We start from the raw sequence: 27,761 nt of genomic DNA on the forward strand, positions 1-27,761 counted from the left end.
GCATTGACAATGATACTAAGTGCATCTAATCTAAAAAAAAAAAAAAAAAGTAACGTTAATTCTGACTTTCCTACTTGGCGTTTCCCGCAGCAAACTAACCTCTTACCGCAACTGCTGTGCGGCCCTGGCCAGCCATTCCCGATGCTACGCCTTGTTTCTAAGTCTATTGAACAAATACCAGAAGAAACAGGTCAGTCGTGCATGTCTGTCTTCGGTGTCCTCAGTGCGCTGGTGTGCTTGTGGAGTGAGTCCATGTTTTCACCGCATCCGTTCCCACCAGAAGCTTCCAGAAACTGCCACCCCACACACACACGTGGTTGTTACCATATTTTAGGTGGTGGCCTGTGGGAGCTCCATTCCTCTTGGGGACTTACAGCTTACTTGCTTGAGTTGTCCTGGTGTGGCTATTTCAGTAGAGGCCTCACTGAACTTCACCCCAGGTCTGTAGATTCAGACAAGGAGAGTGAGTCCTGCCTGTCTGCATTTTAACAAGAACCACAGAGACTTAGCACGCAGGCAAAAGCTTGGGATGCTCTATGTGGGATGTACCATGAAGATTTTTTTTAGTCTTCAAATTCACTAATTCTTTGATCATGTTGTATTTTAAAATATGGAATTCAAGATATAAAGTATTTGAAGGTCTTTCTATCTATGTATCTATCTACCTATCTATCTATCTATCTATCTATCTATCTATCTATCTATCTATCTATCTATCATCTATCTATCTAGGTGTATAATTTATGAATGCCTGAGTGTCTGTCTGTCTACCACATGTGTGCAGGGACCCTAGGAAGCCAGACGAGGGCATTGGATCCCTTGGAACTGGAGTTACAGGTGGTTGTGAGCCTTATCTGGAATTAGAACCTGGGTCCTCCTGCAGGTACTCTTAACCGCCGAGCTAGCCCTCCCACCGCCAGGACGAAGAATTTATGAAGTAACATAGTTTTCATGGATCTGGGGAAATGTCTAATAGATTGAAATTACATTATTTCTTTAACACACACAGACACACACCACCACCAGCACACCACATGGGACCCAGGGGTCGAAGTCAGGTCAAGTTTGGCAGCCAGTTCCTTAACCTTAACCTGGCGAGCCTTCCTGCCAGCCTGTAGTTGTTCTCAGTTGATAGGCTTAGCCAGATGTAGCGGCACACACCTGTAATCCTGATACTTGAGAGGGGATATAAGTAATTAAGAGGCCAAACTGGGCTACACGTGACTGTCTCAACAGAAACGTCATACACGACTTCTCCTAAATACAGTTTTGATACTTGGTGCAAATGTGAACGTTTGACTACCTGCAAATGACTGAAGTGGGACATTTCAAACATGGACTCCGTGTGTATTTATTTTGAATATGGCAAGTCTCTCACATCACTTAAGTTGCAGCAACTCCAGACCAGTTGTTGAAGTCACTTGCATACAAGGACAAGATTCAGTCATCACTTTGTTTTTATGCCAGACACAATGCTCCCTGAAAACATCAACCCTATTTGAATTTTTCCAGCCAAGTGTTTCTGCTGAAAATGACAAAATTTTTTGGCTTACATTATTTTAGCCATTTATTGTTCCTCTTTCAGTGAGGGGGAAATTTCTGTCATTACCTCCACTTAAAGGTAAGACCTTGCTGAAAGTCCTGCTCACTTATGTTAAATATTTACTTCATTTGTGTGTACTTCATATGTGTGTACCCATATGAGAGAGATGGGGTGAAAGTCAGGAGGCAGGAAACAAAGGGCAGAGGGCAGAAGCAGGCAGGGCCTTGCTATGTAGACCAGGCTAGCCTAGAATTCACTATGTAATCCAGGCTGACCTCGCCCACAGAGGCCAGAGGTCAATGTTGGCCATCCTCTTCAATGGGTCTCCATCTTAAGTTTTGAGACAGGGGCTGTCACAGAACATGGAGCTCACTGATTGGCTAGGCTGGTTGCCAGCGAGCCACCAGCTGACCTGTTGGCCCCACGGCCATGCTCTCCTCCACTCATGCCTTATTGGTGAGTTTTGAATACTTCTTCCTTGCCCGAGGTCAGAACAGTTCACCTGTGGCACAGTGGACAAGCAGGGGCTCCCTGCACACCGTGGGCTTTCACTGGGACTCTCTGGAGTGTCCTTTCCTCGGCTTGAGTGGGGGTGGGGAACGAAGGGAAAACCATGCAATGCTCAGGGGGCGAAGCGGAGAGCAACAGGTCTGCAGCGTTAATGTCATCTCCACAGGGAAGGGCTCTGTCATGGCGGGCGCAGGCAGTACCATTTCCGGGCACACACTAGGTCACATTTTAGCCGCTTGCTCCCTCTAGGTATAATAGCATCCCCTTTGTTCCCTGGACTCCTTGGTGGTTATAGTTCAGGGTCACATCCTCCTGAATTTGGACTCAAGTTTTCAAGGCATCTACTTCACTGCAGGAGGCAGATGACATGTGTGTGATGAGGCAGGGTTTGAGACAAGCCCTCATGTAGCCCAGGCTGCCTTTCAACTTGCCAGGCAGCCAGGATGACCTTGAACTCCTGCCCAGTCTGCCTCCACCTCCGCCACAACCAACCGAGAGAAATCATTTTTAAATGGTCGATTTTATCTTCTGCTTTAACTTTTCAAAAAAATATCTGTGGAGCTGGAGAGATGGCTCAGGAGTTAGGAACACATGCTCTTGCAGAAGGCCCAGGTTTGATTCCTGGCACCCACAGGGTGGCTCACAGCCATCTATAACTCCAGGCCCAAGGGAGCCAAATGCCTCTTCTGGCCACCTCAGACACTAAGCATGCATGTGGTGACATGTGTGTGAAGCAAACACTAATACATATAAAATGAAATAAATAAATATGAAAATGACATTTCAGTTTTCCAGTATCCCTTATTATGTCTTTTACTTAACTATTGCAATGTTAGAGTTTTGAGCTATCATTTTATTTCTAGTAAGGAAAATACATGATTTCTATCTTCCTTAAAGCCAAAATATTTGAGAAGAGCAGGGGGAGTAGTCAGGCGACAAGGAAGTGATTTTGCATCCTCATGTAATTAACCAAAGCTCCCATAAGTCCTGTACAAGTCTGTTGCTGCTGGTCCCAAGGTCATCATTTTATGAAGCTGCCTCCTTTACTGCCATGAGCTCCATGGAGACCCAGGCCATGACGTGAGGATGATCCTCACACGGGAGGCTCTTGATGTGGAAAGAATGAGTTTTGTTGAAAGATTATTAATGTTTAATATTGATTTATATTTTAGTAAAGCAGCGGTTACTCCCTCGACAGCTCTATACCCAAATCACCACACAGAGAGACTAGGATTTATTTTATTACCCTAGAGCACAATGCTGGGCAATAATTACTCCATCCCAAACCTCCAAGCCCGAATAGCTTCCTCCCATTCAGATTTCCCACATTACATTTTCTTTTCAGTCATATCCTAGGACCAGTTAATTTCTCCTGAAGTTTCCCCATCTTCTGAAGTTCCCCATCCTCTCCTCATGGATCTATCCTTCTTCTTCTGTCCTTTCTCTACCCCTCACCAGACCAGGATGCCCCACCCTATTCTCTGTACTGCTCAGCATTGGCTGTTTGGCTCTTATTGGCAATACAGAGAAAAAATGGTGACATGTTTACACAAACTTGACACAGGAGATGCTTAGAATAAACATCACAATGCCATGTCTGGATTGAAACAAGATAGTGGGGTAGAGAAATCAGCGTTTGAATGAACAAGGGTAAACTGTACACAGTCCACAAGAACATTTTGCCAACAGATTTTGTAGTTGGTGAAATGCTCTGGAATCTGTAAAGTGTTAAAAAAATATTTTTTCTCAATACTCAAGTATCTTCCTTAAATACTTATTGTTCTCTTCCTGGTTTGGAGGAGGGCATGCTAAGAACTTTCCTCCCTTCTTTTCATACCAGTGGGCTGCCATTGCAACAGCAAAAGAGAAAGGATAAATGTAACGTTAACTCACATCAGCACAGACCCAAGGGAATAGCCCAAACCGAATTACCACCCCACCCCACCCCAGTATATAAAGCCAGTTTCTAGAGATTCTATGCCCTTCCCTAATGTGCTTTGTTTGCCGTGGTCTTGAGTTTGTTACAGCTGAGAGTTGCCTGGACATGGAGGTTTAAAGCCCATCTTCAAAGTGGAACTAAGCCCCATGGCTTACTACTGCCTCTGATTATTTATGTTTCGGCTGTATGACAAACTGTTTCTGCAAGGGTTAGCTTGGGTTGGAGAAATATATTTGAAAGCTTTGTAGTCTCTTAATGTAAGTTCCTAGCAGCAGGAGCTTAGCCATTGGGAATGGTCTGGAGCACCATTGTTCTGGGAGGTTTTGTTTATTTCTAAGTCAGTCTCCATCCCACCCCCATCCACCCCTCGAAGGAGGAGGGGGTCATTTCCAAGGAATTTGCCTAATTAACTTTCAGAGGGTTCTAGACACCCACATTTCATACTTCAGCTACGCCTGCTCCATCCCAACATGCGTGATCTTGTCTGGCGCAGAGGCTTAGCGGAGTCCACCTGGTTAGGATTTGGCTAGGAGCCCCAGGCAATGCTAGGTTCTGATTAAAACTGTGGCATTGGGAAGCAGTCTTGACCTGCACTGTGACAGAACACCTATATAACAAAAGTCAGAGACCTGAAAGGGAGATTTTTCTCTCAATAGATACCAAAGTACAGTATGGTTTGGAAGATGAAAGCATGTATATGTCATTGAGCTCATTAACTGCTGACTCAAAAGCTGCAGACAATAAGAAGTACTAAAATCCCAGTACAGATGAATTCAGTCCCTAAGCCCCAAGTCTCAGTCAGCTTCGAAAGCTCCAGGCTGGGAAGTTGGATTGGATACGTCTGCCCCAACCATATAGACTGCTGTACTCGGCTATAGGAGGCTGAGACAGGAGGATTGCCAAGTTTAAAGGCTGCCTGGAGCAGAGAGTGCATTCAACTTAGTGAGACCTTAGCTGGATCAAATGTTTAGGAGAGGACTGGTGTGTGTAGGGCCAAGTGGTGGTGCTCTTGTCTGGTGTGAGAAAGTCCCCAGGTTCGGTGCCCAGCACCACAGATAAAATGCGGTGAGACCCGTGGGAGCAGCCTGCATCGAACTCTGAAGTTTTATCTTCATACAGTATTTCAGTCTTACGATAATAACATGTGTTTGTAAACATTGCTTTTGTTGTTGTTGTTGTTGTTGTTGAATCAGTTGAATCATAAAACTTAAAAGCTTTCTGAGCTCGTTGCCAAGTTTGAGGAAATCACGACCTCACGTGCCCCGTGTCTTAGTTTGGATTACGATGGCTGTGACAAAATAGGATAATCAAAAGCAACTGGGGAGGAAAGGGTTTATTTCACTCCCAGTTTCATATAACAGTTCCCCACTGAAAGCTGTGAGGGCAGGAACTCAGGCAAAGGCCGTGGAGGGGTGCTGCTCACCGGCTTGCTTGTCATGGCTTGCTCAGCCTGCTTCCTCATAGAACCCAGAACCACCAGCCCGGGGGATGGCACCACACACCATGGGCTGGGCCCTCCCCCATCAATCACCAGTGAAGAAAATGCCCTGCAGCTGGATCTTGTGGAGACATTTTCTCAGTTGAGGTTCCCTCCTTCCAGTTAACCCTAGCTTGTGTTATAAAGCTAGCCAGCACAGCCCGCTTTGACATTTGCTGTGCTTTTTGCTAAGAATCATCTTTTTTTTTCTTTTTTTTTTATTAATTACACTTTATTCATTTTGTATCCCCCCATAAGCCTCTCCCTCCTCCCCTCCCGATCCCACCCTCCCTCCCCTTTCTGCATGCATGTCACTCCCCAAGTCCCTGTGTCCACTTTCTTGATTATCTTCTTTAGGTGTGTAGATTTCATTATGTTTATCATATCTTGTAGGTCTATATAAGCGAGTTAAAAGAATCATCTTTTAACAACAGCTGTCTGCTCTGTTGAGGAGGCCGACAGTTGTGTGTGCATTCTCAGTAATTACGCAGATATCTAGTTAATTGACAGGCCTAAACTTTTACCTCCATGTGATACAATTGACAGTACAAATACTTCTTTTACATGGGGTGGATCCTTTTTTAAATTAGTTATTATACCAGGAACATTTAAGATTTCATCTGAGCCAGGCAAGGTGGCAGGTGTCTTTAATCGCAAGGAGGCAGAGGCTGGCAAATCTCTTAAGTAGCTAGCCTGGTCTGCAGAGAGTTCCAGAACAGCCAGGGCTACACAGAGAAACCCTGACTTGAAAAACAAAACAAACAGAAAAAAAAAAAAAAGTTAATCTGGCCCAATTCAAATTTGTGAAAGGATTAAATAAAAAAGAGTGTATCTGAAATTCCTTACAATCTTTATTACCTACAAGATGGAGCTTTGTGTGCTATTTCAAGCACGTATTTATACAACTGATAATTTGAAATTAGTTTGCATATAAAAAAATAACCCTGAGGTACTGGAGAGATGGCTCCGTGCTTCAGAGTAGTGGCTGCTCTTGCAGAGGACCTGGGGTTTGACCCCAGCACTCACATGGCAGCTCATAGATGCAGTCAAAATACCTATATTCCCCAAATAAAAATAATGTAGAAAATTATGTTGAGTAAAATGGAGGAAGGGACCACTAATCTGGGTCCCGGGGAGTAACTCATAGTAGAATGTCTAGTGTGTGAAAGGTTCTGGGGTCACTTCCTGCCATCAAAGGCAACAGTAAGAACCAGAGAAACAGCAAAACTCTACAAACCCTTTCTGTCCTTGTCCGGTTTTGTGTGCCATTCCTTGTCCACATCTCTGCACCTGACTGGAGCCTGGAATGTTTTCTTTGACACACACACACACACACACACACACACACACACACACACACACACGCTTTTCTAGTTCTTGGTAGCTGCTCTGAGAGCTGAATGTCCTGGAGGTCCACTGTGCTCCCTAAGCAGCATGAAGAAACTGCGCCCTTAGCTTTTAAATACAACTCGGCTCATTGACAAAAGCCGAGTTAAAGTGAAATCAAACTAACATTTAGAGTTGTATCTTTTCTTTCTTCTTTTTTTTTTTTTTTTCTTGGACATATGGTCTTGCTATGTAGCCTAGGCTAACATGGAACCCACCAGTCTGGCACTGAACAGGTGCTCTTCCTGCTGGGATTACTAGTGTGCGCCTGTTTCAAGTTTTCAAGATCATACAGTCTGAAACCTAAAACACACACCTCTAGTCCTAGCATTAGGGAAGCTGAGGCAGGAGGATCATGAGTTAGATAGGAGCGTGGGCTACACAGTATGTCCCCAAACAAAAAAAGTTTCAAACTAATAAAGGTCACCTATGTACACGGTCCTCTTTCCCCCGCCCCCGCAGCCCCTAAGTGATCTTATCAGAGGTAGGGGGGTTACAGGGGGGGTGGGGTTACAGGGCACTGCCCAGGAAGCTGTGGCCAGTCACTCCCACAGCACACCAAGGGGGAAATCCTGTACCGGGGCAGTCTGCTGTTGGGAGATGTGAAATATTTCTTCCCCATCTGCTGTTGTTTTCGTTAAAGGGAAAAAGAGAGAAATTATATGAGGAAGTACCAAAAGCAAGTGTCTGCCCTATTGCTTTTACGGCTGTTGTGTCTGACGTCAGCATTTAGAACAGGCCTTTCTGAGTGTGCTGAAAAGTAAAGGCCTTCACTTTTCATGTCTACGCATCTGTGCTGTGAGAATGATTTAATAGGAATGCGCATTTGTACTTTTTTTTGTAAAGCGATATTGTAAAAACAGACAGTAGGGATTAAAGCCGAGGTGTTCAGTTGGCCTCTCATTGTAAGCCCAGGGCCCATACTTGCTTTATCATTGGGATGACTCTGTTGGGAAGCTTTGAAAATGCAGGTTGCTGGGCCCCACCCTGGGTGCTTTTGACTGCAGTCTGGGGTGGTGGGACCCGAGAGCCCATTTCTAAGAAACTCCTGCTGAAGCTGGGAGCGAGTGGCAGCTTGCAGAACCTGCAGCACGAATGGCTGAGGTCTTCCTGAGACACAGCCTTCAGCAGGCGTGAGGTGACTTCCGACAAACCTGCAAAGGTCTGCAGATGCTCTCTTCGGTCACCCTGACATAGGGCGAGTGTGTCAAGTGGGAAGCAAGTGGCGAGACCAGCCAAGTGAGGTTCTCTAGTAAATGGTGGGGGCTGTCTCATTTGCCTTTGTGTGGGCAGCTGACAGTTTCTGATCTGTTTGCTCTCTCTCTCTCTCTCTCTCTCTCTCTCTCTCTGTATGTGTGTGGGGGGGGTGTTGAACAACTGCTCTACCACTGAGACAGCCAAAGAGACAGTGTCTTAGGGAAAACAAGATATTATATTGTTTTGTCAGACTCTTCTCCCAACTTTCTCTGCCAGACTTTTGTCAAAACAAGTTGTCCTGGGATCAGCTGCCATCCTTGGCAGGCATGCAGCACCAATCAGAGCAGCCCACTCAGGAGGGAAGAGATGGGGCCCTTGGGGCCCTCAGGACCAACTGCCCAGGGGAGGGGGCGTGGACCAGTCCGCTTGACAGGCCTCCAGTTGTTGACTTGCTAAGTAAAATGAACACTGCTTTGTCGCCAGAGCAACCCAGCATTCCCATAGATTCCCCCTGTGAAAGAGCACAGTATATACACCCACATCCGAACCTTGTAAGTCTGCAGCAGACATATTTGAGAGCGGTTCGTCATTTCCACTGACAACACATCTTAGACGCAGCCCTGGGCGACGTGGGCTCTGCCTGCAAGCCGTGATTGTGGTATATAGCCAGGGGGTTTGGGGTAGAGGATGGGGGAGCCTTTCCTCCCAGCTCTCAGAATGGACTTCCACAGGGACAACAGGCACATCTTCCATTTACGTCTATGTAATTAATTTGTCCTCATGCTAAGACAATCTGTAGCTCAGGTCTCAAAAGGCACAAAACTGAGACAGAAACAGAGCTGCCACCAGCCTGATCCAAAGCCACTCTTTCCAGTTAGGTAAGAGTCTATACCAAGAGCCAATTAAACAACAAACCTCGTTTAAGAACTAGGCACATATTGTCTGCTTTATGGTGTAAATTGCATTTGGTACAAACCAAATGTGCAAACAGATGGGCCCGATAAGGGAGAAGGAGCAAGCTGAGTTGCTACAGCAGGGCTGGCTCCTGCGGCTCCTCTGATGTCACTGCTGCTACATTTAGAAGCTCAGCAAAATACGTGTGGGTTTGTTTTTTGGAAGAACATGAAGGGATTTTCCCCATTTCTTCTGTAAATATCTACTGGGCAAGAGATCTGGTAAAACGCCTGAAATAAGACTTATGTAAGGGGCAGCCTTTCTACAGAGGTCACACAAAGTTCACAGGGAACAATCCTTGCCTACATGAGCACCCCATCACCGTTAATCCACCATCTCTCTAGCTCTTTCCACTTTTAGATAGGGTGAATTTCATTCTCAAGCTCGCTCTCTCTCTCTCTCTCTCTCTCTCTCTCTCTTTCTCTCTCCCTCTTTTTTAAACAGAACTACTAAATGCAGGATCACCGACCGAGCTTTGCAAACACTCTCTGGAACCACCAGGCCGGTCCTTGCTTGTGCTGTATTTAAAAGTCAGTCTCTTGTTCCGCGTGGTTCCATTTAGAGCTGTAGGGTAAGCGGTCCCTCCAGCCGCGCCTGCAGCGTGAGCATGATTGGGGACAGTTTGGGCATCGTGTTGCGTGTTGCGGGCAGAGAGAGCAGGAATGGCCGGAGATGGGAGCTGAAAGTGAAGCCTCCCGCTCCTCCCTCCCTCGCCCCCCCCCACCCCATTTCCTAGTTCTGGTGCTACCCAGGCTCTTAGCAACTCAGAAAAAACCCAGCCTCCCTTCCCCTGCACCCTCTTAGAAGCTGTGAGGGATTGGCTCGTTGGACCCCTCCCTCTACCCCTTCCCCCTGTGTGGCAAACTTGCTTCCACTGGCTCTCTGCCTCCTCCCTGGCAGGAGCGCGCCCTTTGGCTGCCTTCCTTGCCTCTCCTCCGGCACATTCCCAGGGGTGCTGGGAGAGCTTTTGGCTGAGCTCGCCACTTGTTCGGCCTTGCCCCCCCCCCCCCCGGGGTTTTTGCACCGCTGACCGGGCAGGCGCAGTGGGTCTGAGCCTGCTCATTTTTTTACAGTTCCTGCCGCTTTGTCCTTGCGGAACCGGCTCTTGCCCCAGTCAGCACAGAACCCAAACGCCTTCGGATCTGCAACTTAAAAAGAAACCCAGCAAAGCACAATTCTACTGTTGCCCTGGTATTTTTGAGTGGCAGCCACATTCAGAGGCATGGAGTTGCTGATATTATCATCAGTAAATAATCGCCGATAGGGTGGGCGGATGGTCATCTTTGCCTTAAAAATGATCTGCTTAGATCCTTGGTTTTGAGTCTTGTGGGCTCTCAGATTGGTCTGTTATTTACATTTAAACTCTCAGGCCAACTGGCAGCCCACCCCCAGGGCGGGTTGGTTAGCCAGCATTTTCCAGCAAGTCTGCAGCTTGTCTTTGGTAACATGGATTTCGTCTGCAGCCACCTGTAAGCTCACAGAAGGCTTAGGTTTTGCCTAAAGGAGGAAAGTCAGATAAATAAAGTGAACTGGAGACCCCGACTCAATTCTAGGATGCAGGCAAGTTTAGCCAGAGTTTGAAACGGGGCTTTTTGATTAATTTTAATTTTCTGGTTAAAGGCATGGGGAGTGTCGAATGTTGAATTCGTTTATAACACCCCCCCCCCCCCCCCCCCCACACACACACTTTAAGTTTAACCCATTCTTAAAGGTCTTGCTACAATATTTCCCTAGGCTGGAAAGGCATTGTCTCTTAAGTATGAGGAGTCTGTGGGAAAAAAATGTTCAATTCGTTTATCTCTCCCCCCCCACACACACACACATTTTAAGTCTAACCATTCTTAAAGGTCTTGCTACAATGTTTCCCTACACTGGGTAGGTGCTGTCTCTTAAGTATGAGCAGTCTGTGGAACATAGTTTATTTCTTCTGTGACAGGTTGGCATCAGTCTTCTCCTATGGTCAGCATCCCGCACAGGAGCTATTTTAGGGCGCCGTGGGGAGGGTGTGAGAGCCATGTCCTCACTTCGGCTGCCTGTGGGCGGGGAGCATTGCGAGGTAAAGCCATGTGGGTCACACAGGGCAGATGGCGCTGGGCCCGCCACTTCAGGGTGAGGGAACACGCAGTGGAGCAGAGGAATGTTCTGCTCCCAGAAGGGAGAAGCGGTGCCAAGTCCCCTCCTGCAACCCACAGACAGGCCACCAGGGGCGCCTTTCACAAGCAAAGACACACAACCAGCTTGAGAAGTTGATGAAGGCTCAAAGATGCCTGGTGCAAGTATTTTAATCGCAGTAGCTCAGAGGGCAGAAGCAGGCGGATCTCTGGGAGTTTGAGGCCAGCCGTTCTATATAGTGAGTTACAGGACAGGCAGGGCTATGTAGAGAGACCCTGTCTCAAATGCCCCCCCACCACACACACACAAAGCTACAGGGCTGAGGGATTGGGAGTTGAGGGTCGTTGGAAATGAGGTATTGAAGGGCATGAGGGCATGAGCATGCTCAGAAAGTTCAGTCTCTGCCTTTCCCCTCACCAGTGGCCTCTCCGGAAGCCTCAGTTTCACGCCCCAGGGCAAGGGTGGCAATCTCTCGTTAGCTTTAGGACAGTATCTCTCAGGTGGAAGGTTGCTCCCACAGTAGCTGGCGCTGGTCACACACCATTCCACCAAGCAGTGTCCTCTTCTGTGTCCTGCCCCAGCTAAGCCATTTATTTACAAGTGTCGGGGCCCACAGAGCCTAAGCAAAGTGCGTGCCCACTAGGGCATCCCATGCTGAGGAAGACAGGCCCGGGTGCTTAAGGAAGTCCGGCCTCTTATGGTAACTGCTGCTTGTTCATGCTTTGGTTGGCCGTGGCTGCTGCTGATTCCATTTTCAGCAAAATTAGGAAGTCGGAATGAACCAGTTAGTCCAGACTGTCTTCTCAGGGGTATTAAAGTCCCCTCCGGATTCCTCTTCATTTTGTCATTTCAAAGCCATGTAACTGTGCTGTGAGTGTGCACTGATGTGTTGGTGTAATACAAATACTGGGAGAGTAGAGTGCTGTTCTCAGAGACCGAGAAAGGCTGCGGGGTGGAGAGCTGTGTGTCAAAGGAACCACCTTCTGTTGTGAAATCATGGGTCTACGAACTAGTGATTTGTCATTCGTGCCGTACTTTGTTGTTGTCTTTGTTCTTTGGAGCTAGGGTGTCACTAGGGTGTCCTGGATGGAACTCATGATGTAGACCAGGCTGGCCTCGAATCCCCAGAGATCCACCAGCCTCTGCCTCCTGAGTGCTGGGATTAAAGGCGCGCAGCACTATGTCTGACTTTCTTGGCATACTTCCTATAGGTGTTTGTGGGATTTTTCTTTTTAAGCTAAGAACTGCTTTGTGTAGTTCTTAGCTTTGTGGGTTGGACTGGGTAGCAGTAGCTAACGTCTATGTAGGGCTGGGTTGGGAGTGGGGATACCCCTCAGGGCGGACATGAGAGCCCAGGCCACTTACAATGAGGCCATGGCCTCGCAGAGACCCTTGCCCAGCTTCAGGTGAGCCACGCAAACCCAGGCGTAGGAACAGCCTTCCACAAGACTGCTTCTGTTTGGGCCTATTCTGTGCTCCCGGCTCCTTGGGAAACATATTTGAGAAAGGTGGGAAGCAAAGACGCCACAGTCAAAGGACAGAAACAGTGAGGGGAGCAGTTGGTGGGAGCTGGAGGCTGTGAACGGCACAATCTGTCATCCCCATTTGTTGATCTCGCATGCCATCCTTCAGTTGGCACCGAGACTGCCAGGAACCACCCCCTTCCTTTTCCCTCTGAAAGCAGGGAGAGCGGCACTGGGACAGCATTAACTCTTCCTGCCCCGCAGCCACTTCAAACCGAACCATCCACACCGTGCTGTGACCCACACACATTTAGATGTGGGAAGGACCGGGGGGGGGGGGGGGAGGGCGGATTTTAGAAAAAGCAGCACTTGGTCTGTGCCGATGAATTCACAGGTTTCCAGCAGCTGAGCTCTGATAGGTGGTGGAGGTTCCCCAGACCAGAGGAACCCAACAAGTGGGGAAGGAAGAAAGAAGGTGGCGCATGCCTTTAATCCCAGCACTCAGAGAGGCAGAGGTAGGTGGATCTCTGTGAGTTCGAGACCAGCCTGGTCTACAGAGGAGTCCAGGACAGCTAGGGCTACACGGAGAAACCCTGTCTAGAAAACAAAACAAACAAACAAAAAACAGAAAACCACCACTGAGCGAGCGTTCTTCACAATGCAGCGGTTGATATTTGGGGAGTAAATGGACCGGTCCTAACAATGATTTAGCAAGATGAATAAGCTGTTTGTTTAAATTCCTCAGACAACATTTTACATGACTTATTTGCTGTCTCTTTTAATGTTCCCTTGTGGGGAATGCAACTAACATGGCTGTTGTGAAATGGGGGAGGAGCTTACTATCTGGTATGAGATGCTACCAACAGCTTCATTCCGATGACAAAGATGGACGGTACCAGTTTTAGAGACTTGGTTTGCGTATGTCTATTGAACGTTGTGTGCAGGTTAATTTTGTTGATGTTTTTGTCAACTTGGCACAAGCTAGGGTCATCTGGCAAGAGAGAACCTCACTTGAGAAAATGCCTCCATTAAATTGGGCTGCAGGCAAGCCTGTGGGGCATTTTCTTAACTGATACTTGATGTGGGAAAATCCAGCCTCCGGTGGGTAGTGCCACTCTTGGGATGGTATAAGAAAAGTGTCTGAATGTGAGTGAGCCCGGGAACTAGCCAGGAAGCAGCACTCCTCCATGGCCTCCACTTCAGTTCCTGCCTCCAGGTTCCTGCCCTGACTGCCCTCCCTGATAGACCAGGATGTGGAAGTGTAAGCCCAATAAATCCTTTCTTTCCTGCATTGCTTCTGCTCATGGTGTTTATCAGAGCAGAGAGCGACCTGCTTAGAATGCCTTGGAACCCTGCCAGCACATCGAAGGCCCCTGTGATGGCTGTTTACGCCACTGCTACAGCCAGTATTCATCGTTTTGGAAGTAGAGCTTATACAGTATCAGTCAGAGGCATATCAAAGTTTGCAGAAATTCTGCTAACAGCCACTGGCTTGGAAAATAGGAAGCAGACAGTTCTATCAAGGAAATGAGGTTTTGGAAATCCCCTCCCCTGCCCTGCTTTTCTGTTGCACCTGGCCTGGGTGTTAGAGATCTGTCTCCTCAGTCCCTCACTTTGAGAGCCCTCTGCCTTCCACATCAGGAATGGCTCAAAGTTGCTGTGCAGTGAGATCCAAGTGTCTCAGGGAAATCCCATGTAGGTTTAAGGCCAACAGGCCTCAGTTTCTTTGGAGAGTACCAATGGCCAAGCATTTGACTCCATGAGATACCTGGAAACCCGGCACCATGAGACTGTCCCACAGAGACCTTTTACAGACCACCCCAGCCCTGTCCACACAGCAGATGCACACAGCCAGTGTTCTGTGGCATTCCAAGGTTGATCTCAAGTTCGTTTGTGATAATCCTGCTGCTTCCTGGTACCCTCCTCCCCATTCCTTCTTTCATTACTTTTTTCCCCTTGAAATGTTTTATTAATTGTGTGTGTGTGTGTGTGTGTAGGCATAAGCATGCCATGGCACACATGTGGAGCTAACTTGGGGGAGGTAGCTTCTCTCCATGTACTATGTGGGTTCTAGGGGTTGAACTCAAGTCTTCAAGCTTGGCAGCAAGTGCCTCTACCCATCCCCACCAAAGCCATCTCTCTTGCCTCTATCCCTCTGTCTGACTCCCCCCCCCCATTTTCTTTCTTTTTTTCTCTTTGCCTCCCTCTCTCCTTCCTTTTTCTCTGTGCTCTCCCCCTCCCCCTTTTATCCTCTCTTCCTCCCTCCTTCCTTTCTCCCCTTCTCTACTTTTTTCCTATTTGTCTTCCTTCCTTCCTTCCTTCCTTCCTTCCTTCTTTCCTTTCTCTTTTCTCTCTTGTCTTACTATGTCTCAAAGGCTGGCTTTGGTTTTAAACTCACAGTCCTTGTGGGTGCTGGGGTGGATTCTAGGTAAGCAATCCTACTCCTGGCTTTAAGCCTCCTTTTTCTACATCCTCTGAATCTGTTGGGTCTGCCCTGCAGTTCAGTGCAGTTAGCTAAGATGTTGGTGCCCTCTAATTATCCCATGCCTGTGACTCACTCATTCAGCATCATGACAGTTGCCAGGGGTCCAGAGGCCCTGGGTCTCCCATGGCTCCCTAGCCAGAATTCATCTCCTTTGCTGTCTCGCTCTTTGCAAAGGTGTTTCCACCTCCTAGATTAGCCTGGGCTTGTCGGGTAGGTTGTAAGCCGTTCAGAACACTGCCATCCTGGCCTCTGTGTGCACACCCCAACTCCTGCCCATCTAAGCGTTAGCTGGGAAATGAACATTTTATTTCTAGAGGTGGAGCAGAAGCAGGCTCTCCTAATTGGATGGCTGCTGGGTGCTGAGTTGAACTGTCTCTGAAAACGACACCCCCCCCCACAGGCTCCAGTCCTTGCCACAGTGTTGGGCTTTGCCCCTCCTTCATGATGGCAACACTAGCAGCCATGCTGCTGCCCCTGACAGTGTCACAAGCATTTCTTCAAGAACGGGCAGGAACAAGTTGGCCTTGGCAGATTTGTCTCCAGCGAATCAAAAGGTGTCCTTTGCCCTCACTCTGCCTTTGCCTCTTTGCCGAGTCCAACCTCCTGCACTGGACCTCAGGATCCCACCTTGTACCTCATTAAAAATGTGCTTTGGTCCCGCCCCCTTCCTTAAGGCTGGTGTAACTGCTGATCTACCAGCAAAGCCAGAATGATGGAAACCCCCCCCCAACCCCTGTTAGTGCCATAAATCCTTAACTATCTGCAAGCGGGCAGGGCAGAGGAGAAAAACCAATGGCCACTGTGGGAGGACCCCAGGGTCCAGGAAACTCTGGGGTCAAGTCCTGTTCCACTTTGGCTAGCCATGGGACCCACACAGCTTCTTCAATACCCAGGGTAAAAGGGCTTGGTGTATGGCACACTGAATACCACACCTAGCCCAGCGATGGCCCTTAGCAAGGACTCCTTTATCGCTTCCTTCCACGTGACCTCACCTACTCACCATCCCCTGGACCCTTAGCAAACTGTTCATTTGACACAGGGTGTCATCGAGCTCACATGGCCTCAGACTTACTGTATAGTGGAGCGTGATGACCTTGAACCCACGACCCTCTCCCTCAGTGCTGGGATTACAGGCAAGCAGCCCATGCCCAGTGAGGCCATACTCACCTCTGTGTCCTGAATTTTAAGTTTCTCAGTTTATTTTTTTATTTTTTTTTTCCTTTTCGCCTATTTTTTTCCCCTTCATGCTTCTGCTTTCTTCTTTTTTTACTCTCTAGCTCAGGCTACCTGGAATTTGCTTTGTAGCCCATTCTGGACTTGAACTCAAGGCAGTTCCCCCATCTCAGCATCTCATGTCCAGATCTCACTTTAAAAAAAAACAAAACAAAACACACTTTTAGAGCTTTGAGAGGGTTATTTCACTTGGTATGTACTTGCCTAGTGTGTATGCACAAAGCTCTGGGTCCAGTTCCCAGTACCAAATAAACTGGGTTTGGTACCACACACCTGCAATCCCAGCACTCAAGAGGTAGAGTTCAAGGTCATCTTTGGCTACATAGAAAATTCAAGGCCAGGGGCTGGAGAGATGGCTCAGTGGTTAAGAGCACTGTCTGCTCTTCCAAAGGTCATGAGTTCAATTCCCAGCAACCACATGGTGGCTCACAACCATCTATAATGTGAGTTGATTCTCTCTTCTGGCAGGTCTAAATGCAGATAGAACACTCATATACATAAAATAAATAAATCTTTAAAAAAAAAAAAAAGAAAAGAAAATTCAAGGCCAGCCTGGGATGCATGACACCATATCTTAAGAAAGGCCAGTGAATAAAAACACATTTATTATATGGCACATATACAGAAAAGCACATTCACATATGTGTAAGCTAGGAAACAGTTTTAAAAGCGTCAATGTTGTAGCCACCACACAGGCCCAGAAGTACAGACACTGTTTTACTATGGGGTCCCTCAGTAGCACAGTGGTTCTGGGCGTGGACTGCATGAGGAGACACTGTCTCAGACAGACAGACAGACAGACTTTGCTGCCATTATGACAGTGCTGAATCCAAGAAGCCCTGCTATAACCCATTCCACTATAAGGAAATGCTTGATTTTTGAGTACCCTTCTTCAGTGGGGAGTTGGGAGCGTTGAGGGGTAAGAGTAGTTCTGTGTGTGTGTGTGTGTGTGTGTGTTTTAAAGGATTTGGATGCTCAAGAACTCTATTAGCTTCAAAACTTCAATGCACACGACCTATTTAGCTCACTCAACTAATTGTTCCCAGGGAATGTTTTAAAGACCACCCAGATTTGAGATGAAGGTTCTCATTCCTTCAGGGCCACAAGTGCTTACTAATCTGTCACTTTGCGCCCATCTTGGGACTCAAACACTGCAAGACTTTGTGTAAGCCAGATGTGACCCATTTTGCTATTAGTTAAGTTGTGAATAAATTAAACCACACTGTATTCTTTCCAACTAAGGTCCCAGCTCCTTTGTGCTTGTAACACTCTGTCTTTTGTTTATTGCAGGATTTAGTAATTCGAATTGTTTTTATCCTTGGCAACCTGACAGCAAAAAGTAACCAGGCCCGGGAACTTTTCTCCAGAGAGAGTGGGAGCATGGAAACTCTGCTTACATTGTTTCAGAACTTCTACCAACTTGAGGAGCACTCCTCAAGGCCTGGGCCCTCAGGAGCCAGGCCACAGACAGAGGCCGAGGATGTGCTGGTTAAGCTGATCCGCGTCCTAGCCAACATAGCCATTCACCCGCGCATCGGCCCAGTTCTGGCGGCCAACCCTCAGGTGGTGGGCCTGTTGCTGACCGTTCTGGGTGAGAGCTGCAGCCCCAGGACAGATCTGTCAGAGGGCTGTGGGGAGATCTTGGCTCACTTTAAGGAACAGCGTTAGCTGTGGAAAGGAAAAACACTCTTGGGGGTTTGGGTGAGTTGATAGAGTGCTTGCCTGGCACATACAGCCTGGGGTTCAGTCTTCAGCTGAACTTACACCACGAGTGGTGGCCATGTCTGTAATCCTAGCACTTGGGGAATAGAGACAGGGAGGTTGAAGGCCAGCCTGGGCTATATGAGACCTCTCTGAGAACCAAGCCAAACCCACCACCACAAAACCTTTTGGCAGAGTAGTGCATTAACACATCCCAGATTTCAAAACCAGAAGACCAATGGTGACATAAATCCTTACCAAAAGACATAATCACTTTAAATCATGCCCTTTAAAGGGGTAAAATTTGGGCTGCTGAGAGGGCTCACCAAGGGCTTATGGCCAGGTTCTGCTGCAGGAGCCACAGAGCTGCATGTTGTCCTATGACGTCCACACATGTGTTGTGGGCTGTGGCACAAAATACATAAGTAAACTATTAAAAGGTTAAATCTTACGGTTGGGGGTTGGGGAATCACATCACAACTTAAAACAGTTTTACCAATCAAAAGAGCAAAGAACAGCCAAATGTTTAAAATTCTAATTCTTTTCACCAGAATCAGTCCGTGTGAAGAGGGTTCATCTCCTTTTCCAGTTCTTGTGTTACCCATAATTATGTCCCACCTTTCTGGTTTACTGTGCCACAACAGAAATTGATTTTGATTCGTGTACACATGTGTCTATGAGCATATGCCAGGCGTGCAGGACTTATGGAGGCCAGCGGGGGGCCGTCAGAGCCTTCAGATCCGGAGTTACACGTGATTGTGAGCTGCCAGACATGGGTGCTGGGAACGGAACTCTGGCCCTTTGGAAGAGCAGGAAGCGCTCTGAGCTGCTCAGATACCTCTCCAGGCTCCCACACAGACGTTTATTTTGCACGTGTCTGGAGGCTGAGGACCATCATCAGTGTGGCAGCCGATTCCGCCCCTGGAGGGAGCTCCCCTGGCCGTAGCTGGTGCTTCCCCGATCACTGGACGCTTTGCTTGCATGGCCTTTCTTTGATGGGGGCTATGTTGGGATGGGGAGAGAGTCTTTCTGTCTCTCTTTTTCTTTCTATTTTTTGGGTAAAAAAAAAAAAAAGAGAAGTCATCCAAAAATCTTGAGACCCTTTCTATGTGAACTTCCCAGTGACATAACCTTCTCCATGAGACTCTCTGCCTCTTACTGCTTAGCCACCACAGGCTGGGAACACAATGTTTAACACATGGGCTTTCAGAAGAACCTCATCCAGACCATACAACAATCACGTCTCAGTCCTGAAAGCCCCAAACCTAGAGTTACTAGGGCCTTCCTCTCCTTCACAATGGCATCTAGTCTTCAGGTACACTGGTCTCTGCCATGTCTAAGGGGTGTCATGTCTTCGGTGGTCCCCAGAGATGAGTTTGGAGGTGGAGTGAGAGACAGGGACAAAAATTACTCAGGGTCTCCTTATGTATGAAGAGAAAACTCCATGATTTATCCTTATACTCAGTAGGCAGAGTGTTCGTTTCTTGTTTTCTTTTTCTTTTTATATTCTTTTCATGTAGCTTAGGCTGGCCTTAAACTCACTGTTAAGCTAAAGGTGACCTTGAACTCCTGGTCTCCCTGCCTCTACCTCAGGTGTGTAAGCTCACAGCACCTTGGCCAGCTGATGCAGTGCTGGAAATCTAACCGGGGCCCTGTGCATGCCAGGCAAGCCCTCTACCAACTAAGGTGCACCTCCAGCCATGAGTGAACTTACTTGGAGCCCCAGGAAATAAAGTCCAAATCCTGGGTCCAAAAAAACTGAGCAGGGAGAGTGTGCTTGTAATCCTGGCACCCGGGAGGTGACATTCCGAATAGCCATAGGTAGGGCACGGCTGAAGGCGGAGGAAGTGGGAAGCCTCCAGCTGTGTTTGGAAGATAATGATGAGGGATGGATAATGACCTGAAGACCACTCTGTTGGAAAGCGGGGTGTGAGGACTAGGGTGAGCTACCCACACTGGGTCCCTGAAACCAGGGCATGCGGGTGGGTGGGATCAGGGACAGTTCGGGTCACTGCAGAGGTAGCCCCACCCCCCACCCCCGCTGGCTGTGGGCCTTGAGTTAGCATGCCCTGCATTGCTGCATCTCCCTGCCTCCAGTCAGGCCACGCCATGGGTAGTAAAGCTTTCTTAAGTAATACCCCTGGGCCCCCCCCACCCCCGCACCCAGCCTGTCCCCCAGCCCCAACAACCGTTGCTGCAAATGTGGCATGACTGGATCTGCAGGGCCAAGCGTGTCTGACGCCCTGGTCACTTGGTTTCAGAATCCAAGTCCCTGGACGACTCCGAGGAGCTGGTGATCAATACCACAGCAGCCGTCAACAACCTGTCCTTCTACCAAGTGAAGAACTCCGTCCTGCAACACAAAAAGCTGTATGTTGCTGAACGTAAGGCTCAGGGTTGGGCGTGGCTTCACGGGCGCTCATTCATAAGCACACACCTTCAGGCACTCACAAACCCAGACACTTACAAACACACACCTGGAGGAGTGGCTGTGACAGCTGCCCCACGCACCTCAGAACCTCGAACATGGTAACAACTTGTTTCTTAGTTCTCTTTGAAACAGCCCCACAGTGTGTATCTTTGTGCCACTGGGGGAAAAATGTAACGTTCTCAGTATTTGGTAGATTGGTTTTCTTTCTTTTTTTATTCATTTTTTTTTAATATTAGTTACAGCTTATTAACTTTGTATCCCAGCTGTATCCCACTCCCTCATTCCCTCCCAATCCCACCCTTCCTTCCTCGTCTCCTCCCTGCCCCTTTCTAAGTCCACTTATTGGTGAGGACCTCCTCCCCTTTCATCTGACCCTGGTTTATCAGGTATCTTTAGGACTGGATGCAAAATCCTCCTCAGTGGCCTAGCAAGACTGCTTCTCCCTCCGGTGGGGGGGGGGAGGTCAAAGAGCCCACCACTGAGTTCATGTCAGAAATAGTCCCTGTTTCCTTTACTAGGGTACCCACTTGGATACCATGGGCTACATCTGAGCAGAGGTTCTAGGTTATATCCATATATGGTCCTTGGTTGGAGAAACAGTCTCATAAAAGACCCCTGTGCCCAGATATATTTGGTCCCTGTGGAGCTCCTGTCCTCTCCAGGTCATCTTAATTCCCCCTTCTTTCTTCCCTGTACTCTGCTGAAGGTTTGGTTATGAGTCTTAGTATCTGCTTTGGTACACTGCTAGGTAGAGTATTTCAGAGGCCCTCTGCGGTAGGCTCCTGTCCTGTTACTTGTTTTCTCCTACATCCAATGCCCATCCCATTTGTCTTTCTAAGTGAGGATTGATCATCTTACCCCGGGTCCTCCTCCTTGTTTATCTTCTTTAGGTGTACAGATTTAAGTATGTTTATCCTATCTTATAGGTCTCTATAAGTGAGTATAAACCATGTGTGTCTTTCTGCTTCTGGGATACCTCACTTAGGATGATCTTTTCTAGGTCCCACCATTTGCCTGCAAATTTCACAATTTCCTTGTTTTTAATTGCTGAGTAGTATTCCATTGTGTAGATGTACCACAATTTCTGTATGCATTCCTCAGCTGAGGGATATCTGGGTTGTTCCAGGTTCTGGATATTACGAATAAAGCTGCTACAAATATGGTTGAGCAAATGTCCTTGTTGTGTACTTGAGCATCTTTTGGATATATGCCTAGGAGTGATATAGTTGGATCTTGAGATAGCACTATTCTTAATTGTGGTAGATTGGTTTTCATTCACTCTTACAGACAGTCATAGGAAGAAGTCGAGAACAAAGTCAGCAGTGTAAGATTTAAAACGTGCAAAACTCCCCGAACTCCAGTGGCAGAGGCACAGGTAGAGCTCTGTGCATTTAGGGCCAACCTGGTCTACATTGCGAGTTCCAGGCCATGCCAGGCCTGTGCAAACAGCAACAGACCCACACGAACAAAAACCACACACACAACACTGCCTCTGGGATTGCTTATGTCTATACACTCACACAGTAATGGTAGGGAGTGTACATGGTCCCGGAAGGTCTTCTGAGTTTACTCACTCTCTCTCTATTTGCCGAATCCAGTGCTCTTGAAGCTCCTCGTGAGCAACAACATGGACGGAATCCTGGAGGCCGTGCGCGTCTTCGGAAATCTCTCCCAGGACCTCGATGTCTGCAACTTCCTCATGCAGAAAAATGGTGGGTTGGTGACAATCAAGACCCTAAGCCCATGAGTCTTGCCAGTCGTCAGCCAGTTGGAAGCTTAGGTGCTTAGAGTGCGATACTTGTTTGTGTTTCAGGATGAACCATACTTTACATTTGTCCCCTTTGAGGGGCAGCTCAGGATGATGGGGTAGACCAAGGCTGAGTTCCATCTCCCAGACGCTAGCCTCTTGAATGATAATGTATGCGTGTGTGTGTGTGTGTGTGTGTGTGTGTGTGTGTGTTTAATGGAATCTGCACTCATGATCTCTACTGCTGGGGATTGTTTTCATGCTAGAATATGCTACACTTTGATTGCAACTACTGACTGTCCAGCAACCAAAAGGACAGCTGCAGCAAGTACAGGGCATTCCGTTTTGTAAATATATATGCTCATAAAACAAAATGTTCCACAGCAATTAAGATAAATTATAGACAGTCACAGACAAGTATGCATCAGACATTGGTCAGCATGGACCAACCAGAAACACCTGATGTGGGAGCAGAAAAGCCAGTTATAGTAAGAAATAGAAAATGATGTCACCAGCATAAATTTTAAAATATGCCTCTTCCGCATCCTGCCCCCAGCATACAGGAAGCAGAGGCAGGTGGATTTTTGTGGGTTCAAGGCCATCCTGGTCTATACAGTGAGTTCCAGGCCAGCCAGGCCTCAGTAAACAAGCAAGCAAAACAATCCATGAAACCAAACACCCCCCTCCCCCAAATGCTCACAAAAACTGCCTGAAGTATTGTTTATGTATTTGCATTTAGGTAGGAATGATAGAGAATATGAATGGTGTTTGGAGATTGTTGACTACATTTAAGGAAGGTTTACCATTTAGAGGGGAAGAGATGTCAAAAGATACAATACTGGATTTGCTTTATTGTTTCTTCACTTGCTCGAGTTGATGAATGAGAATTGTATATGTTGCTGGAATATAGTGTGTTTTGGATGCAGTGCTCTGGTTCTTAAGTAGAACCAAATGTTTATGCGAACCATACATCGTCTCACGTATTTCATGTAAGAATGGCAATTTTTAAGAGCTGTCTAGGGGCTGGGGATCTCCCAGTTAGTGAGTGCTTGTGTGGCGTGCACAAGGCCCTGGGTCTCGTTCTCAGGCTGCATAGACCTGGCCTGTTGGTGCAAACCTTCAACCTCAGTGCTTGGAAAGTGGAGGCAGGAGGATCAAAACTTCAAAGTCACCTCCAGCTGCATAGCAAGTTCAAAGCCAGCCTGGATGTCTTAGTTAGGGTGGCTGGTGCTGTGATGAAACACTGTGATCAAAAGCAACTTGGGGACAAAAGGCTTGATTTGGTTTATACATCCTGAATCGCAGGTTATTGAGCAAGATCAATGCAAGGGCTGATGCAGAGGCCATGGAGGGGTGCTCCTTACTGGCTTGCTCCTCGTTGCTGGCTCAGCCTGCTGTCTTATAGTAGCAAGGCCTGGGACCACAACAGGCTGGGTTCTCCCATGTCACTAATTAAGAAAAAATGGCTTCCAGGCTTGCCTGCAGCTAGATCTTACGGAAGTGTTTCTCAGGTGATGCTTACACACACACACACACACACACACACACACACACCTCAGGAGACTATGGCTTGTATTGAGTTGATACCACACTTGAGACCCTTTCTCAAATGAAACACACCAGCCCCACAAACAACAGAGATGCCTAACCGTGTTGATGACAGCAAATGTAAACAATGCAGCCACAGCAGCAGCATGGTGCAGAGCCCCTTATCCCCAGGCCCTGAGAGAACCAGCATTTGGCGGTGCATCCTTTGGGGCCTTCAGAACGTGTGTGCACGGGACGCAGGCTTTGTCGAGCTCACCGTCCAACCCAGTCAATAGGTTGTCATGGATGACAGGGTAACCACTGCTCAGGTGGTTGGTAAATGGATCTGGTGGTGTTCACACCCCATCCACTCCCTGCTCCCTTCACTGGGCCCCTGCTTGGGGGATGAGAAAATGGGACTCACAGTATGTTCCCCTTACTCCGTCCCCTAGGAGTAAGGGGAAATGACTGGCCCACAACCTGCGCTGTCCCTGCACTAGCAGCCCTGTGCTGCGCAGGCCAGTTCCTAGCAGTTCCTAGAGTATCTCCCGTGTTCTGGAGGCTCAGGAAAGATCTCACCAGGACTGGACTCTGCTGCCCCAGGCTGTACATTAGAGCTACAACTGGAGGTTCTAAAAGGCCTCTGAGAACAGCCAAAAGGGAGAAATGTCAGCCATGTCCCCTCCTTCCCACCAGCAGGGGCTCTTCTCCCCGGAGAGAGGCTGCTGCTGGGTGAGTGATGGCAGTAACAGAGCCAGAGACTGAGGGAAACAGGAACGGGCTCTGAGAGCGGCAGGTGTTAGTGGGTCCACAGTGGGAGCTGGAAAAACGTAGGAGGAATGGGTCCATCACACTAGGCACAATCCAGCGTCGCAAGCCGCCTCTTCACTCTCTGCCACCCCTGCTCCATCCCTCACCCCCAAACCTCACCCCATTTGTAAGAGAAGCTGCAGCTGAGACCGTGTCTGGTGTTGCGGGCTCTCACTGGTCCGAATTTGCTCTCTGCCCTCCCAGTCCACAAGTTTATGATGGCCTTGCTGGAAGCCAAGCACCAGGACATTTGCTTTTCCGCCTGTGGGGTCCTCCTGAACCTCACCGTGGATAAGGACAACCACGCCATCCTGAAAGAAGGCGGGGGTGTTACAAAGTAAGTTTCAAGGCAGGAACTCCCGACTGTGAGGGTTCCAGGGGCGTGTTTCTCCTGGGAGGTTGGGCCCTTCCTTCATTCCACTAGAGGGGTGGAGCTAAAAGTGGGGGGGGCGGGCTAGAATCCACTGGACACTTAGCACAACTCAGCGGTCCATAAGTGAAGCTCTGTAGTCAGTTAAACTTGCAGACCTGAACTTAAGTGATGGTTGTGTGGAATTCAGAAGGCTAGCCATCATGCCAACAGTTCAAGACTTGCAGACAACTTCTGACCTACTGTTTGACTTTTCTTACTCAGGTTAGTGAACTGTTTAAGGGATTTCGGTCCCGGTGATTGGCAGCTGGCCTGCCTGGTATGCAAGGCCTTGTGGAACTTGAGTGAGAACGTCACAAACGCATCCTTGTGTTTTGGAGAAGAAGTCACTGACACGCTCCTAGTCCTCTTGTCATCATTTTTAGGTAAGGGCCCTTACGGCGCAAAGCAAACCAAGGCAAGAAAATTGTGTTCTCTGACCTGCTGACATAAAGGTCCCTACACAGCAGCAAAATGCAAAAGATTATGGTGACTTGGAATTCCTCTGAATAGTTTCTGCAGAAGACCGAGTGCTGGTTACTGTCCAAACAGAAGGATTTCTAACTGCCTAGAGCTGGACCTGTCTGTTTCTTCTGTGGCTCCTCCCCTTCATTTTCTTTGATCCCATAAATCCCAGCAGCCACGTGCCTCTGCTGATAAAAGTATAGGCACTGCCATAATTAAGAAAAGCTGCTTTGAATTAAGCCATGTTCTCAGATAAACCTATATATTAATTAGTGATGCTGATTATCACATAGGGAAGGGTCTGTGAAACAACTTGACACTACGGTGGGGTCCCCACACCTGAAAGGCGGGAAAGTGCATAAAGTGAATTATTTTTACAAATTCCTATTCCCCACATGGAGATGAGGGTCCATGATTATCCGCTTCTGTGGGCCAGCAATAGCTACATAGAAAAGGCTCTGGGTAACTAAGAAGCTGTGGGCTTGAATCCCCCCAGCTTACATTTGTGGTGTTGTTTGAATACTGCCTCTGTTATTGCTTGCCTTACTATCTCTAAAACGGGAGGGTGATAAGCCCCATTCAGGCCCAGAACGTTAACTGTGAGGCTCGGACAAGCATCACAACAGAAGCATGATAAAAGACCCAAAGTCTTCCAGCCAAACAGCTCCAAATTTTAGGGTCTTGCTTTTATCCTTCAGACGTTTTTAAACCTTGGGCTTAGCCTGTTGGCCTAGCGACTATTCTGTTGCTGTGATGAGACACAACTCCTGTAAAAGAAAGCATTTGATGAGGGCTTTCTTACAGCTTCTGAGGCTTAACCCATTGTCATGGCGGAGAGCATAGCAGCACGCAGGCAGACATGGTGTTGGAGAAGGAGCTGAGAGTTCCACATCTCCAGGCAATGGGGAGAAGGAGAGACTTGGCCTGGATTGAGCTTTTGAAACCCCAAGTCCCCCCCACCACCACATGCTTCCCTCAACAAGGCCACACCTCCTAAGCCCTGTCAAGGAGCCACACTCTCTCATGACCAAGCATTCAAATCTATGAGCCTACAGAGGCCATCCCTATTCAAACCACCATACCTCTTTAAGTTTATGTTTTTAATGCCCTCTAAATTTGGTTAACCCCTTCATGGTGCCTAGGAGTAAATGCACACTCACACCAATAGTTGAATGCTGTGCCTGATACCAGACAAGATGGCAAGGAGGGCTGATATACTTTATGAATACTAAGGGATGTGGCAGAAAATAACAGATCCAGAGGTTCAGCAGTTACATGAAAGAGTCAGATCTGCTTGGCCATTATGGAGTTTGTCATGAAGGTCTATATAATTTTGTGTGTGTGTGTGTGTGTGTGTGTGTGTGTGTGTGTGTGTGTGAAAATTCAGTGCAAGAAGAAGAATGGGCCTAGGTGTAAATGATTGACGTTCTCAGCGTCCTCGTGAACACGGAGGATTTCCGGGTGGCAGGAAGCCAGGGTGCCTGCACAAGTCGCCTCCGTTCAGTTCCTGTGAGGCCCGAGAACAGAAATCAGCTGTGGAGTTAAGACAGTCTGCCTGGTGCAGCCTTAGCAGTCCTGATTTCAGGGGAGCTGGGCGCCGCCTGGGAAACCATGACTTCAACAGTTCCTTGGCCGAGGCTGAAGTGGCAGCGCCAGCTTTGGGAACCTCTGCTCTGGTTCTTGGTGTTCTAGCCCAGGGAAGGATGTGCAAGAAGGAGGGAGCCAGGAAATCAGACACTGAATGGTTTCCCTGGGCTGCTTGGGAGCCTCAGCCTCAGGGACCTACTCTGGGCCCATCGTCTGGAGGCCCAGCCCTGCCTGGCTAAGCTCCCCTGCTCCCCATTGCCTCCTCTAATCTCATGTTGCTCATGTGTTTCACTCCCTCCTGCTTCCACCTTCCACACCCAGTGTTGACATCTCCCTTGCTGTTGACTCTTTTTAATTAATTAATGCATTTATTTATTCACTTTACATCCTGATCATAGCTCACTCTCTCCCACTCCCACCCTCTCTCCCTCTTCCCCCTCCCTTACCCCTCATAAAAGGGGAGCCCCCCCAACTCACCCCAGCACATTAAGTCAAATCAGGACTGAGGGCGACTTCTTCCCCAACTGTGAGGCAGCTCCACCAGGGGGAAGTAGTCTAACTAACTAACTAACTAACTAACTAACTAACTAACTAACTAACTAACTGCCAACTGAGTCCAAGTCAGAGACAGCCCCTACTCCCCTTACTAGGGAACCCACATGAAGCCCGAGCTGCACATCAGCTACATCTGTGTAGGAGGCCTAGATCCAGTCCAGGCATGATCTTTAGTTGGTGTTTCAGTCTCTGCAAGCCCCTCTGGTCCCTGGTTAGTTGGCTCTGTTGGT

General features: G+C 48.0%; 1 protein-coding gene across 1 annotated transcript in view; it reads left to right on the forward strand.

The window, feature by feature from the left end:
• Armc2 (armadillo repeat containing 2) overlaps positions 1-27,761 on the forward strand; it is a 107,316-nt gene that overhangs the window by 73,150 nt on the left and 6,405 nt on the right. Inside the window, exons 12-17 of the mRNA XM_055616019.1 lie at positions 91-190; positions 17,590-17,890; positions 20,262-20,384; positions 22,030-22,143; positions 24,720-24,852; positions 25,150-25,310. Coding sequence (XP_055471994.1) covers positions 91-190; positions 17,590-17,890; positions 20,262-20,384; positions 22,030-22,143; positions 24,720-24,852; positions 25,150-25,310 — 932 coding nt within the window. The remainder of the gene's footprint in view (positions 1-90; positions 191-17,589; positions 17,891-20,261; positions 20,385-22,029; positions 22,144-24,719; positions 24,853-25,149; positions 25,311-27,761) is intronic.

This window comes from Psammomys obesus, unplaced genomic scaffold, assembly GCF_907164565.1.
Source record: "Psammomys obesus unplaced genomic scaffold, mPsaObe1.curated_primary_1811, whole genome shotgun sequence".
NCBI classification, from domain to species: Eukaryota; Metazoa; Chordata; class Mammalia; order Rodentia; family Muridae; genus Psammomys; species Psammomys obesus.